This window comes from Dama dama, chromosome 20 (genome assembly GCF_033118175.1).
Source record: "Dama dama isolate Ldn47 chromosome 20, ASM3311817v1, whole genome shotgun sequence".
NCBI classification, from domain to species: Eukaryota; Metazoa; Chordata; class Mammalia; order Artiodactyla; family Cervidae; genus Dama; species Dama dama.
Window position 1 is genome coordinate 27,131,936 of NC_083700.1, and position 16,174 is coordinate 27,148,109.

A 16,174-nucleotide genomic window follows, 5' to 3' on the forward strand; every position below is an offset into this window, starting at 1 on the left:
AGGGAGCTCTCTTTAAAAAAAAAAAAAAAAAAGCTTTGCTCAAAGACCCTAGGAAGTAGCAGTGTTTAAGAGCCAGGTGCAAGAAATAGTGCACTGCAAGGAGAAGAAAAGTAGTGGTGAGAAGGGCTGAAAGAGGAAGAAAAATCAAGCATAGTGTTAGAGAAACCAAGGAGGAGAAAGTTTCAAAAAGAAACTGTCAATGTCAGAAGCTATAACAAATTCTGTTAGATAATAACTGAAAAGTATCCACTAGACAGAGCAAGGGGGAAGTTATCAGGCACTGTGGCAAAAGCAATTTCAGGGGATGGTGAGAACAAAAGCCAGATTATACTATGTTTAGGAGTAAAATGTGAGGAGGATTACAGAAGCAAATGTAGACTATTCTTTTTAAGAGGGAAAGTGAAATCAAGAGCTAAAGACGGGTTGTAAGGTAGAAGAGACTTAAATATGGGTGTGAGTTGGAAGAAAAACCCTTCAGAAAAGAAAGGATGAAGACAGAGGAGGAAGTAGATGAGACTGGGCTTTAAAGCACAGATCTTAGAAGAAAGGATTCTTCTGCTTTTCAGAGGAGGAAGGATGGTGAATGACAGAAATAGGGATAATGGTGAAAGGGAAGCCTGACATAGCTCTCTAGTTCTCTGGTTCACTTCTGTACATTCACCCCATGTCTGGTGGTGCTAATAAGGCAAACTGTCCAATCCAGATGTGCCGATTTCCTGATAGGTCATCCTCTGTTCCTGGCCTTCTTGCCTTTGGTACTTTCCCTATCTTGGGCTACAGGTTTAGTCGCTTAATCGCTCAGTCATGTCTGCCTCTTGTGACCCTGTGGACTGTAGCCCACCAGGCTCCTCTGTCCACGGGATTTTCCAGGCAAGGATACTGAACTGAGTTGCCATTTCCTCCCCCAGGGGATCTTCCTGACTCAGGTATTGAATCCTTGTCCCTTGTGTCTCCTGCATTACAGGCATATTCTTTATCCGCTGAGCCACAGGAGTGCAGTGAAACTCCTTAGACACTTTGACAGACCTGGCCCTTTCCTCAGTCCTATTCCTCTGATCCCAAGACTTTTGCACTTCCCTGTAACTATTTGCTTCCCGGGGTACCCAAAAAGATGAAGCAGTATGTGAACATGGACTAAAACACTAACTAATCCTAAGAAAGGAGACTCCTTAAATAATTCTCTCCCATCATCTTATCCCATATCACTTGTGGTCTGCATGATCCATAAAACTCTTGGTTGCAAGTAGCCCCATTCTACTTTGGGATCATTCACTTGCCTCATCAATAACAAGTCTGTATTAGATGTCTACTATGTAGGCATGGAATTGGTTGCCAAGGGTTTTTCATTAACAAAGAGACAAAAAATATGTGTGTGTGTGTGTACATGTACACATATATACATATATATACATAATAAATTTAAAACACTTAATACCAGAATGTAGCACAACTGAAAAACTAAAAGTATAAGCAAGTTGCCATCTGACCCAGTAATCCCACCTCTGGGTATATATCCAGACAACACTGTAATTCAAAAAGATAAATGCACCCATATATTTGCAGCAGCATTGTTCACAATAGCCAAGACATGGAAATAACCTAAACATCCACCGGCAGATGAACAATAAAAAAGATCTGGCACATAATGTACAATGGAATACTACTCGACCATAAAAAAGAATGAAATAATGCCATTTCCAGCAACATAGACAGAATTAGAGGTTAGCATACTAAGTGAAGTAAATCAGAAAAGGAAAGACAAATACCATGTGATATCACTTATATATGGAATCCAAAATATGACACAAATGAATTTACCTATGAGATAGAAACAGGCTCACAGACATGGAGAATAAACTTGTGGTTAACAAGGAGGAGGGTGAGTGAGGGAAGAGATGGCTTGGAAGTTTAGCATTAGCAGATACAAACTATTATATATAGAATGGACAAACAACAAGGCCCTACTGTATAGCACAGGGAACTATATTCAATATCCTGTGATAAGTCATAACAAAAAATGAACATGAAAAACAATGTATATATAACTGAATCACTATGTTGTATGCAACACTGTAAATCAACTACACTTTAATAAATTTGTTTAAAAATAGCTCTCTCTCTCTCTTTAGTCACTCAGTCGTGTCCAACTCTTTGTGACTCCATGGACTGTAGCCCACCAGGCTCTTCTGTCCACGGGATTCACCAGGCAAGAATACTGGAGTGGGTTGCCATTTCTTTCTCCATTAAAATAGCTATTGGAGTTCAAATCTGGAGCGCTGAAACAACAGGGAAAGTTTCAAGAAAGTAGTGTGAAGAGTATGTTTAAATAATAAAGGTGGAAGAATTGGATAAGACTAAGAAATGTGCTTGGCAATATTTAAGTCCAACTAAAAGGTCAGTTTCATGAATCTATTAAGGAATCCAGATTTCACCCTATAGAGGGAGCCTGGGAGCTACTGAAGCTTTTAGAAATGTTGATTTGTCCCATATTTTTACAATTAATTTGGAAAAACTGTGTAGAGAAAAAAAAACAGAGGATAGGAATAATTCAGAAACTATTCTAATCCTCAAAGTAAGTCCTTATCATCTGAAAGTTCTCCACAGTAAGATGTTGGCTGTAGGGATGGAAAGAAACTGGTACCTGCTTGGATATGGAAAAAGAAAAAGGAAGCTAAGAGCACTATAAAGTGTCATGCTGGAGGCAGGAGAATAATATCCTTGAGAGAATAAAACAGAAAAATTCAGAGAATACAGATTAGTGATAAAAAGAAGTTCACTGAAGTTTAAGATATGTGGGGCCTAAGGTGATGGGGCCACATTTGGGCACAGGTTTATAATAAATGGCTATGACCAAAGCTCAAGAGAGAGGTCAGTACCCAAAGTGTGAATCTGAGGATCAACTGTACAAGAAGTAAAGGCAGGGGATAAAGTGGAGCAAGCGGAATCAGTGAGGAAAGAGAATGTGAAAAGCTGTCCAAGAAATTAGAAGGCCAGGAGAGTAGAATATTTCAAAAGGCAAAAGGGAAGCAAGTTTTAAGGATGAAAAAGTACATAACAATGGTGAACACTAAAGAGACCTGAGTGAGAAAAGGGCAGTGACTGGTCACTTGTGATCTGCAAGAGCGAAGTCTCAATAGGGACTTTGGGAGAGGGAAAAAATGGGTGAAAGCATAAAGCGGGACTAGTCTTTTGAGAAATGTAATGGTGAGGGTCACAAAGGTAAGTAAGTTGAAAGGCAGCCTAGTCAAGGGAGAATATGGTAGAAGAATGTGCTAATTAAGGACTGATTGAACATATAGGGACAGCAATGTTTTAAGAAGGCAGGAAAGGTTGGAATAAAGAGCAAAAGTCTTATGGGGTTAACCTTGGAATAGAAAAAAAGAAGCCAGATGTCTGAGAGGAGTTGCGACACATCATAGTTGTTGTTTTTTTAGCAAAAAGTGAGTGACTTGCTTTTCTCACCCAATTAAAGGCAGATACCTGCTGAGTTTATAAGTGATTCAACGCTTAAGAAGCTGGGGAAGAAAAGGCTACAGGTGATTGGGCTAGACTCTTAAACATGGCATCATAAGATAAGAGTTCAAGTTTCATTTGTTCTACCTTGGGCTAGCCACCAAATTTGAGACTTTCCTCATACAGTTGAGGTTAAAGGAGATAATATACAGGTAAATTCAAAAGCACTTCTTAAACAAGGGAAGCCTGGAACATCTACCATGGGAAACATGAGAAAGCATGAATAAGAGATGAAGTAAAGCATCTCCAGACATCAGGGAGAGTTGAGGTGAAGTTCAGAGTAAGAATAAATGGCAAACCCAAGTCTGCACAGTTTCTGTGACTTACTCCAGCATACTGGAGTGAAGAAAGCAGAATCTGAATCAGTAGGTATGGAGAAGAACAAGAAGCTGAAGAAAACCAGGTAAGGACTATTTTAAGACCTTCTAGATGTGCTTACTTTTGGAAATTCTATGTAATTCACATATAAATGTAGCATATGACTCACTGACATATTTTGGAAATGGCTGAACATTTCTACTTTCATTTTATAGTTTTCTTTTCATATTTCAAAGTCAAATTTCTGTTCGTTTGTTTCAGATTCCATATTTTTTAAAGCTTAGGCTCCAGGCACTGTGCCTATGGCATGAAATGGATAATGAAGACATCATTGAGACAGTTGCCCACTGGGTGCAAACCAAGTAGGGAAAATCATGAACAAAGCAAGCCGTGAGATAATCAGGCATCCTAGTCGGTCTTACCGGAGAAGGCAATGGCACCCCACTCCAGGACTCTTGCCTGGAAAATCCATCCCATGGATGGAGGAGCCTGGTAGGCTGCGGTCCATGGGGTCGTTAAGAGTCGGACGCGACTGAGCAACTTCACTTTCACTTTTCACTTTCACACATTGGAGAAGGAAATGGCAACCAGCTCCAGTGTTCTTGCCTGGAGAATCCCAGGGACGGGGGAACCTGGTGGGCTGCCCTCTATGGGATCACACAGAGTCGGACACGACTGAAGTGACTTAGCAGCAGCAGCAGCAGTTGGTCTTAAGATAATAACAAGTGGAGAAAAAAAAAAAAAAAGAACAAGTGGAGCGTAAGGAGCCAGAGTATTGCCATTTCTGAAATTGTGGAGGTACAGGTCCTAGATGCCAAGTGTAGCAAATTCCCCATACAGCCAAATCAGGAGACTCCTTCTAAGAACACTTAAATAAGACAGAGAAATTGTGAAGTAAAGGATGTCCGACGTGTTCATCTTCCCACTACTCTGAGCCCACAGAGGACTTATCCTACTTTGACATCTTCCACTATACCATTGTGACCAGTCATAGGCCCTCTCTGATTTAAAAAAAAAAAAAAAAGCAAAAACAAAAAAACAGCGGGACAAACTTGCCCTCTTTCTCTTACATAAAACTGTAGAACTCTGGTTGACAACTCCTTAGTCATCGCCACCTCTAGCCCCGACTGACGAAACAACAGCTTCTCAAGCCCCAGGGAACCGGGATTCGAGCTTCCCGGCGAGTGCCACACGAAGGCAAAGCTAGACCTTGGTCCAACGGTCTCCCTGATGGGTCCTCGGAACCAGCCTGGCCCGGAAAATGCCAGAACCCAGCGAGCCGCTTCCACAAGCTCTGGTAACCCGCACGCATGGCCTCAAGGACTCCTGAATTAAAATAAGCTGGGAAGCCCAGAGGGGAACTCGCAGGTTCACAGAACAGCCAAGGATAACACGCCTTTCGGCGCTTCCGAGGACTCGGAAACCAAGAAAACGCCTCCCCCTTCAACTCTCGACAAGCCCTGGGCGGAGCTTGGGGCAACTGACAGCGCCAGCCACCAATGGGAGGCCCCAGGGTGGGTTCGTGGGACCAATCCGAGGGCGCAAAGGAAGCCTTCCCCGTGGCACATCAGCGCAGCTTTCTAAGTTGTCCTCTGACCTCTCTGGTCGCCAGAGCCATAGAGAGGGAGACAGTCGCCGTAAAATGGTGACGCTGGCTATACTATGCCGCTCACTCACAGCCTTACCCTTTTTCTCTTCCGAGGCCCAAGCCCTGAGGCCGCCCCGCCCCCGGCTATCGCCCCTCCCCGGAGAGGACCGGCGAAGATGTGGAATTTCCAAAGCTTATTGGATGCTGCTGGTGTCACTCTGCGGGGTGGCGGGGCTCGCAACGGCGACGGCCGCCCCTCTCTGACGGTGATTGGAGTCATCTGAGTAGCCCCGGGCTGGGATTGGTGCGAGGCGGGACCAGAGCCGTCGAGCGCCTTGGACCGAAGGGTGGGGAGGTGGTGGCAACCGAGAAGGCAGCGGGGGCTCGCAGCTCCCTGGTCCGCCGCGTGCCTTCCGCGGAGGGCCGGGTGGAAGGAAGGAGCGGAGGACCCCCCAAGCGCATCACGCGGGGGCGGGGGTGGCGGTTGTCGCGTGTCCGGCGTGGGACCAGTGGGGCCGGCGGTGGGGTGGGGGGTAGTAGAGGGTGATAGAGGTGCAGGGGTCCAGGAATCGACAGCAGGATTAGCTGGAGACCTAGAGCTGGAAGCGCTTCCGGGGAGGAGGACTTGGGGGGCAGAGGAGGGCGTGGGCGTGTCTGGTATGGGATGCCTTGCAAAGGAGGGGGCCTTGCTGAGTAGATCTGTGGGTGGCTCCTTTGAGGAATACTCTTTTTCCTTTTTGCCCTTTGATTTGCCAAAGAGAGAGTCCCCACGGTCTCTGTACAAGTTTTGGAAACTGTCTCTTTGGGTGGGCCTAATCACCTGCTACTTCATTATAGAACTGCCCAGGGCCTTTTCTGATACTGAGCACAAACGTGGGGAATATGGCAGAAAAGAGGAGGCCGCTGCTGGGCTTCGTGGGCAAACTCCCCAGTGGGACCGCAGCTGGAAACTCAGGCAAAACTCACTGCCCTTTGTGCAGGGGGCTTTTCGAAGCCCCCAGGCTCCTGCCTTGTTTGCACACAGTTTGCACCACCTGTCTGGAGCAGCTGGAACCCTTCTCAGTAGTGGACATCCGAGGGGGAGAATCTGACACAAGCTCTGAGGGGTCCATATTCCAGGAACTCAAGCCACGCGCTCTGCAGCCACAGATTGGCATCCTCTGTCCGGTATGTGATGCTCAGGTGGACCTGCCCATGGGTGGAGTGAAGGCTTTAATCATAGACCACCTGGCCATGAATGATGTGATGCTGGAGAGTCTGCGTGGGGAAGGCCAGGGCCTGGTGTGTGACCTGTGCAGCGACAGGGAAGTGGAGAAGAGGTGTCAGACCTGCAAAGCCAATCTCTGCCACTTCTGCTGTCAGGCTCATAGGTAAAGATGGGATACCCACCTGGTGTGGCTTAAGAGTGGAGTATAAAGAGGTGTCAAGGCAGAGAAATCCCTTGGTGAGCAGATGGAAAGGAAAGCTCAAATGCTGTGGAAAGTCAGAGAACAGTATACAATGTGATTACAGATATTCCAGAACAGTAGTTAAATTCTGCAGCCTTTATGTAATACCCATGGTAATAATAGCATCAGAGGTTTGCAGGGTCCATTTCAGTTTACAAAGTTATTACCCAGTTTCCTTGGCTCATCAATCATTCATCCGGGGTGCTAGAGAAAGAGTATGATAGCAGATCCCCTGCCCTCAGTCTCATTTGATCCTTGGAACTCATAGAAAAGCAGGCACTGTTTTCACCCCTATTTATTATTGGAGGAAACTGAAGCTCAGCAGTATGTGATATGCCAGGGTCCCATAACTGGTAAGTAGTATGTAACAATTGAATTTAAAATCCAAATCTTCTACCTGCCTGCGGTGTTTTCTCTGCTCATCTCTGTCACCCTCCCAGTATAAGGTGCTGATTGGTGGGATACCACCTCCACCTTTGCCCTGTACCCTCGAGGTGCTCTGGAACTCGGTGAGATGGACTTGGGGGTGGGGATTATGTCTTTTATGCTGTTTGGTAAACAGTTTGTCACAGGAAGTCACTTTGTGCCTTCAGACCACCTCCCCCCATTCCAGAACATCACAATATGAAATGGCCAATGTTTCAGGATTAGCTACAGTGCTTTTTAAGTTCTGCCTTCGAGGTGTTTTCTGGCCTCACCAACAGAACAAGTTAGCAGTCTTCGGTCCTTCTATTTTTACCTTGTAATGATGACTACTTTGCTGCCAGCTCAACAGCTGACCCTGTTTTGCCCACAGCCACTCTGCTGGTGCCAGAACAGGCATGTAAGCTTGACGTTGCTAAAACACTAAACACATGGTGTAACTCTGAACAGTCACCGTGGTTTCTGGGGATTTCCCTGAATTTCTAGAGGGCTATAAAAAGAGGGAATTAAAAGAGAGCTTTGGTTCTACTGACCACTGATTTTACTCTTTCTAATAATGTTGATGACTTTCCTCTAGAAAATTCTAGCTTGCTGCTTTGGGTGGCGGAGGCATTGATCAAAGGAAATGCTTTCCCAGAGAGTTCGATGAAAGCTGAGGGAGACTCTGTTGTGCCCAGCTAGCTGCTTTTTAACTGCCTGAAGTTTATTGCTAAGCCGTCTGGCACAGTCTCATCTCACTGCTGGTCTCCACCAAACTCTCCCCTCTAGCTTGCTGTAGCACTAGGCTGTGGCTCTTGCCTAAACTTGACAAATGAACTCTTTGGGAAAAGTCCCAGGAGGTAGCCTTAGCATTGCAAAGTCATGCACCAAGCCAGAGAGCCCTAGCCTACTATCATTTCATCCCATAGAGCAGCCCTTTCACATATATATTGCCCCAGTGTATAGAGGAGGAACTGGAATCCTAGAGACTCATTAGTAAGAGGTTAGAACAAGGAACTGAACTCAGATTTGTTGGACTTCAGAACCCATGCCCTTAAAGCTGCTGGACTGTTTGTTTCCCTGCTAGACTCATCCCCTCATTTTCCGTTCGTGCTTTTGTTTGCCTCTAGGCGGCAGAAGAAGACGACCTACCATACCATGGTGGACCTGAAAGACTTAAAAGGCTACAGCCAGATCGGGAAGCCCATTCTGTGTCCTGCTCACCCTGCAGAGGAGCTGAGGCTGTTCTGTGAGCTCTGCGACCGGCCTGTGTGCCGGGACTGCGTGGTGGGGGAGCACCGGGAGCACCCCTGTGACTTCACTAGCAACGTTATTCACAAGCACGAGGACTCTGTGCGGGAGCTGCTCAGGGGTACCCAGCCCCACATGGAGGCCCTGGAGGAGGCCCTGGCACAGATCAAAGGGACCAACAGCGTCCTGCAGGAGCGGGTGAAGGCCGTAGCCGCCGACATCCACACCTTCTCCGAGGGCTATATCAAGGCCATCGAGGAGCATCGGGACAAGCTGCTGAAGCAGCTGGAAGACATCCGAGTCCAGAAGGAAAACTCTCTGCAGCTGCAAAAGGCACAACTGGAGCAGCTGCTGGCAGACATGCGGACTGGAGTGGAGTTCACCGAGCACCTGCTGGCCAGCGGCTCTGACCTGGAGATCCTCATTACCAAGGGGGTGGTGGTGGAACGGCTCACCAAGCTGAACAAAGTGGAATACAGTGCCCATCCCGGAGTCAACGAGAAGATAGCCTTCTCTCCCAAGGAGAAAGCAGGCCTGTGCCGTGGCTATGAAGTTTATGGGGCCATCAACACCAAAGAGGTCGATCCAGCCAAATGTGTCCTCCAAGGGGAAGGTAGGGCGACATCTCCCATTGGCATGGAAGGGCAGCGGCAGGACATGGTGTCAAAGACGTGTGGCATTTTCAGCTACGGCCTTCATTCAGCTAGGGAGAGAGTCATACCCATCCAACAGATGGTGATCCCTCCCGTGTCCTTTTCTTTCTGGTTTGTTCTGGTCAGGTTGCACTTAAGATCCCAGACAGAGGTGAGGCTTGACCCTTTTCCAGTTGAGAAAAGTAGTTAACAACCAAGGAACTCAAGGATCAGACCACTTCTCAGGTGACAGAACCAAGGCAGTGCCCGTAAGACATAACAGCATAGACCTCAGGGTAGAGTGAAATCCTGCCTGTTCAGAGAGGACGGCTTGTTTGGAGAGGATGGTTCTGAAGAGAATTTCAGAGGAGTAAAGTAGAAGGGATGATGGTTTGCTTTCTTTGATGCCCTTTCTGGTTCATGGAAGCCAGATAGTGGCATTGAAAAGAATGTGGTAGGCATTTCAGTCAGTAGGGGGAGAAACAATTTCTTTTGACCATGTGCTTCCTAAAGGAAGCACATTATTCAAACCTATTTCACAGATCAGTTCTCACAGGAAGATTGTATTCTAGAGTCATCCTGACCCAGGCACAGGAATTCTTACCTGCTTGGAGGTCACAGATCCCTTTGAGAATGATCTCTCCACAAGAAAATGCCCTCTTATTTGAGCATACAATTTTAGGAGCTTCTTCACCCCTCAGAAGGCCTCGTAATAGTTCACAGACCCCAGATAAAAAAGCCTATTTCATCTGTCTTCTGAACCAGAAGTGGAGTGAAAGTGTTAGTTGCTCAGTCATGTCTGATTCTTTGCGACCTCATAGACTGTAGCCTGCCAGGCTCCTCTGTCCATGGAATTTTCCAGGCAAGAATACTGGAATGGGTAGCCATTCCCTTCTCCAGGGTATCTTCCCAACCCAGGGATCAAACCCAGGTCTCCTGCATTGCAGGCAGATTCTTTACCATCTGAGCTATCAGGGAAGCCCTGGGCCAGAGTGTGTAGCTATTGAATATGCCCCCCAGTGCCTAGGCACAGCCACCATGCCGTAGAGGACTTTAGGCATGAAGAGTCTGAGCTGGTTACCTGTACCTCCTGCCTCTTCTAGCAGGATCTGTCGCTCAGAGAGGGTAGTTTGGGGTTACCAGCCTCTCTGTGGGGGCTTCCCTGGTGGCTCAGACTGTAAAGGGTCCACCTGCAATGTGGAAGACCTGGATTTGATTCCTGGGTTGGGAAGATCCCCTTGAGGAGGGCATGGCAACCCACTCCAGCATTCTTGCCTGGAGAATCCCCATGGACAGGGGAGCCTGGTGGGCTACAGTCCATGTGGTTGCAAAGAGTCAGACACGACTGAGCGACTAAGCACAACAGCACAGCACAGCCTCTCTTTTATTCTCTGAATACATATGTCAAGCCTAAGATTTTTCAAAGCTTTCTTAAGGCTGAAATTAAGATCCAGGATCCTTTACAATCCAAGAGCTGCTGCTGGCTGAGCGAGAACCAGGCTCACCAGAAGTGACTCCCAAGAAGTATGCTCCAGGAAACAGACAGGAAGAAAAAAGAAAGGGAGGAAACCAGAAACACGACCTTTTGTACTAAACAGAAAAAGCAAGATGGTGTCTGATCTGGGGACGCCGTCACTACGGTTGACCTTTGAGATTGAGGACTGAGTGTTTATCTTCCACAGATCTTCACAGAGCCCGTGAGAAACAGCCAGCCTCTTTCACCGTGCTTTGTAAGGATGCAACAGGAGAGAGCATGGGCAGGGGAGGAGATAACGTTCAAGTCACAGTAGTCCCTAAAGATAAGAAAGACAGGTTTGTATCAAGCCTCAGGCATCATGGACCTGGAAATCCAAGGTTCTTTGCAGTCACGGGGCTGTAACTGCAGTAGTTCCAGCCTACCTCCCCCATGATGCCATTAAAAAGCGCCATAGGGGCTGATTCATATCAATGTATGACAAAACCCACTGGAAAAAAATAATAATAATAATAAAAAAAAATAAATAAATAAGGTTTATTTGCTACCAAAAAAAAAAAAAAAAAAAGCGCCATAGGACCACGTGGACCAGATGCAATTCCTTGTGTGGGTTTTAGGCTACTATTTGATTCTCTCCCAAAGGTCTCATCTGCCCCCGCAGACTGTCTTTATCCCAAGCTTTGAATAGACTGCAAAATATTCTGTGTTAGACTGAATGGTGCCCTCCTCAAAGTTCAGCCCCATGCTTACTATTTGTGCTGGGAGCGAAGTTATAAGTGAAGTCTTCAGGACTGGAGGATGGAGGAGGGAGGAAGAAGAGCAGGAGGTACGACAGAAGCTGGTTAGAGAGAACACTGATGTTTTCAGGAAGTCTTCTGAATGTCAGATTAAATGAGGATTTATGTTACCTTGTATTGTAAAGTTAACTTCTGAGACAAGGAGAAGACACATCCTGCTTGGGGGACATTTAAAATTAACATTGGCTGTATGGTATAGCATTTACATCCTAAATGAGCAGGCAACTGATGTAGGCTTTGTGAGAATGAGTGGTATTTTTGAACTCCCGTTTCTATACAGTCCCGTCAAAACGATGGTCCATGATAACAAGGATGGGACATATTATGTTTCCTATACGCCCAAGGAACCCGGCACCTATACTGTGTTGGTCTGTGTCAAGGAGCAGCACGTGCAGGTAAGTGAGGCCTTGCCTACACTTCCTGACCTTTCACCCCCCTCCTCCCCTCGGTTTTGTCATCTTAGAATGTGGAGACATTTCACACAGGACCAGCTGTGTAGAGGGATTGACTGGGATTCTCTTCTTTCTTACTTCACCTCACTCAAGAAAGGGCCCAGATTTTGCAGCTGTTATTCTTACTAGAGGATACTGGTGATCCTGAAACCTCTTTATTCCTACTTCACCTCTTAGCAGTTATGCCTGTATTTTATCATTCTCCCAGTTAGATTGTTGGAGTTCTTAATTTTGGAAAGATGCCTGATCACAGCGGGCAATCTACCAGCAGATGAGTATGCACACATGCAAGAAATATAACCTCACTCAGGATTTCCTGGCTTTGTTCAGACTATGACCAGACATGGACTTACTGGAATACCACTGGGAGAGTTATGCCCTCTCCTGTAACTGATCAGTCAACAATCTCCCTAACTATTTGCCCAGATAATTCTCTACTGTGTTTATATGTATACATGTGTGTGAGCATGTATATATATATGCTTCTCTGTTACCATGGTTACTACATCACCTCCACAGATATATGTAACACTTTTCTGGTGTAAAGATTATGAATTTTTAAAAATTGAGTTACACTCAACATGTCCAGCAGAATCTCTGCTGACATACAAGCTGCCAGAGGGTTCCCCCCAACCGGAAATCAACACTTGCGGGGACAAGAAACACCACAGAGTATCAGGATGTGTTAGGCTTCTGGGCTGTGCCCTGGGAAGACTCATAGTAGCCACTTGCTGCTTGCCTACTTACAGGATGCCACATAGGTTAGATATATTTTCAAACATTATTTCACTTTTCTAACAAACCACTCAAACATAGGATCATCATCCAATTAGACCAAGAAAACAAACTTGCCGCAATACACAGTACCTGGGTAGAAAAATCAGAATTTGAAACCACATGTTTGAACTCCCAAGTTGTTTTTAAAACAGATTGTAGGGACTTCCCTGGCCATCCCATGTTTAAGACTCTGCACTCCCAATGCAGGAAGTATGGATTTGATCCCTGGTTAGGGAACTAAGATCCCACATACCATGTAGCCAAAAAAACTAGACTCTTTAAAGGAAGAGAGATTTAACATCTGAAAGGCTTCTAAGGTGCCAGCCTCTCTGCTTTGTGTTTTTGCATGGTATGTGATTCTCATATAGGAACAGGCAGATAGCAACATTCATTAAATACTTACTGTTTAGCATAGGGTAGAAATTCAAGGATGAAAATTATTCTTAAAGGAAAGAAGGCAGGTAGGAGAATTTCTAATCTGAGAATTATTAACTACATGCCTAATCTTCCTCCATTTCATCTAACTTCACCAACCTAGAATGAGTGGATGGGTAAACAGTTGTGTCCAGGATGGAGGGATGAAAAGAAATGAATTGGCTTAGGATCTGAGGGATGGGAGTGTGTGGCTGAGAAATTGGAGAAGGGACCACAGATGTTCTTAGACTGCTCAGGAATGGAGGAGATGGAGACGGAAGTCAGTGACTTGAAAGCACAGTTGAGTTTACTAGGGCTTCCCTGGTGGCCCAGATGGTAAAGAATCTGCCGGTAATACAGAAGACCCAGATTTGATTCCTGGTCAGGAAGGTCCCTGGAGGAGGGCACGGCAGTCCACTCTAGTATTCTTGCCTGGAGAATTCATGGACAGAGAAGCTTCGCGGGCTGTAGTCCACAGGGTCGTAAACAGTCAGACACGACTGAGCGACGAACACCGTCAGTGTGTCTGGCCGTCTGCGTGCCAGGGCAGCAGCACAGATTCCTTGACGCCTCTCACTGCATTTGTATCTGGCCCTGTCCAGCTGAACACCCAGCTGGCTCTGACCCCCAGTCACTGTTTCCCTCTACTGTCCTCGTCCCTCCAGGGGCAGGGCCTGTGACTTAGCTGTTTAGTCTGTGTGATGCTCAGCACACGCCTGTTGACTCATGAGGCTGTTCTTTGCTCTTGGTCTGAACACTGAAGGGCTCGCCATTCACTGTGACCGTGAGGAAAAGGCACCGCTCACACCCGGGCGTGTTTCACTGTTGCACATTCTGCTCCAGTGGAGGCCAGAAAACTGCTCGCTGTGCGTGTGGAGGCACCATGCCAGGTAAGGAGAACCAGGTAAGGAGGGCTCCAGAAAGCCCTCGCTCTCCCTCTGCGCCTGTCTCCCAGCAGCAGAGGTCAGCACCACAGCGACCAGGGTCAGGGTATTCAGACTCAGGCTTTGTTCCTAGGAAGGTAGTCTGTGCGTGTTGAATGTATCACAGTTCTAAACGTTTGATTTAAAGCTTCTTGGTTATGGAAACTGAAATGGCAAGATGAAAAGCTCTGAGTGCTTTTAGTTTTGATACAGTTCACTGATTCTAGAAGCCCAGTGCTTCTCCTGGGATGGTCAGTCTGTACCCTTTCCAACAGCCTGAGCGCGGTCAAAAACATAAACCCATCCTGTTCCTTTTGAAACCTTAAAGAAATTCCAGACAAGGCAGGGATGGGAGAACAGATGAATAAATCAACTGAACCAAGTCTGGCTCTTTTCTTGGGGGAAGGAAATGTGGGCAGAAAGGTCAGCATCCAGGCAAGAAATCTAATTATTTTCACTCTTCTGTCCTGTCCTTACTTTTATGGTGAGCCTTAACATAGGCTCTTGTAAACTTGCATAGAGACATTTCAGGATCTATTTTGTTTATTTCTAGCATTCTGCCCTTCTCTTTTATTTAAGTTTTGTTATGTTAAAATCCAAACCAGTTCTTCTCCTTAAGTTCACAGAGTGTTAAAATAACACTGTTCTTACAACTCCAGTTAACTTCAATTGATTTGCTGTCATCTGTCTTTAGAGTCCTCCCAGCTACAGAGGCATCCGAGAGCTTGTTCCTCTCACTGGGTTGTTTTTAGATGTAAAAATATCCATGAGTCTGAATATCGCCAGGAGTGTTAATTTCCATGGTAACCACTGGACTTCCTTCTAATGGTTTTTCCCTCTTCTCTTTGGACCATGCAGGTGGGTACCTAGGCTGTGGCCACGGACACAAAGGCCACCCAGGACGTCCCCACTGGTCATGCTGTGGGAAGTTTACGGAGAAGTCAGAATGCACATGGGCAGGTGGGCAGAGCGGACCATGGAGTCTACTGAGGACGGTGGCCTTCTGATGGCTTCCTGGGTCCATGATCACAGCTGTGGCCAGCACGGCTTCAGATCACCAGAGGACCACAGACCTTAATTCTGAAGAAACGGATAGAATTAAAAACAAAGTGCCTTATGTTATACCCTCAAATCCGAGGATCTCTTTGTGAGTTATTCACTGATGGTACATGTGGGCAATCGGGTACCAGAGACCACATTACATTTGTCTTCTTGGCCAGAGGTCTTTGCAGGGAGGGGGAGGTAATCAGCTATCTGGTTTAAGTTAAATACCAGATGGTGCCCCTCATCAGTGTCCTTTTAAAAAATATGTACTGTAGTCCAGTAAGATAGCTACTGTACAAAATGACTAAAATAGATTTTAGAATCACACAGTGTGTATCATCTTCAAAATCAGATCGATCTTTGAAACTTGCAGTTTGTAATCAGAACTGCCTTTATAGGAGGTGTATAACGTATGCACTACTGTTGTTAAGACAGTTAGTATGAGTGTGTGCACGTGTTTTTGTATGACTGAGCTCATTCATCATAAGTCTAAACTTGTTAGAAATAATGTATCCATGTAGACTAACAAAGTATATGTAGATGTGATCTCAGTTGTAAATAGCAAAATCTAATTCAATAAACTGTAGGCCTACCCCCTCAAAAAAAAAAAGTGTCATTTCTATACCAAGGAGGCTACCTTCTATTTTGTATAGGCATGGAGGTACCTATGCCATTAGCATTTAGAGCTCATGGTAGTGATTTAGTTCCTCAACTTTTTGATACATAACTTTAAAAAAATTTTCCCCAAGGTACACATTAGATATTTGTTTCCCTCAAAGAATAAAAACTTGTCCTCATGTCCACGTGTTGCTAGCACACCTTAAATGTATCATATGATACTGCTGTTTAGGTGGGGGTCCCCCACTTCCCCTCTACACCATGTTCATCTCATAGCCCCCAGAGCCTAGAAGGTTACTATTTGGTCAAGGGTAGACACGTAGCCAGCAAATAAAGGGGAATGCTGTTGAACTAGGACCTTATAAATTCCTTACAGATGTACTCATGCCAGGTGATCCACATACCTTCATCGTCCTCAAATCTCACAGCCTTGTCTTCTAGAGAGTCATCTTCACTTTTGTCTGCATATCTAGGAAATTAACTAGAAGCTTTGGCTCCCAGAGCATGCCAGCTCAGTGGAAGA

At 45.9% G+C, this 16,174-nt stretch overlaps 1 protein-coding gene across 2 annotated transcripts; it reads left to right on the plus strand.

Annotated features, from left to right (window-relative positions):
- The first annotated feature begins 5,436 nt into the window (after window positions 1–5,436).
- Window positions 5,437–15,901, plus strand: TRIM45 (tripartite motif containing 45). 2 transcript variants are annotated; one of them, XM_061121055.1, is made up of 7 exons: window positions 5,437–5,685; window positions 6,539–6,789; window positions 8,400–9,133; window positions 10,835–10,964; window positions 11,704–11,818; window positions 13,830–13,956; window positions 14,848–15,901. In XM_061121055.1, the coding sequence occupies exons 1-7, from the start codon at window positions 5,494–5,496 to the stop codon at window positions 14,994–14,996; spliced, it is 1,698 nt and encodes a 565-aa protein (XP_060977038.1). In that variant the 5' UTR covers window positions 5,437–5,493; the 3' UTR covers window positions 14,997–15,901. The 2 variants fall into 2 exon arrangements, with proteins under 2 accessions (XP_060977038.1, XP_060977037.1); XM_061121054.1 differs by lacking the exon at window positions 5,437–5,685 and having other exon boundaries at window positions 5,991–6,789; window positions 14,848–15,897.
- The last annotated feature ends 273 nt before the right edge of the window (window positions 15,902–16,174 follow it).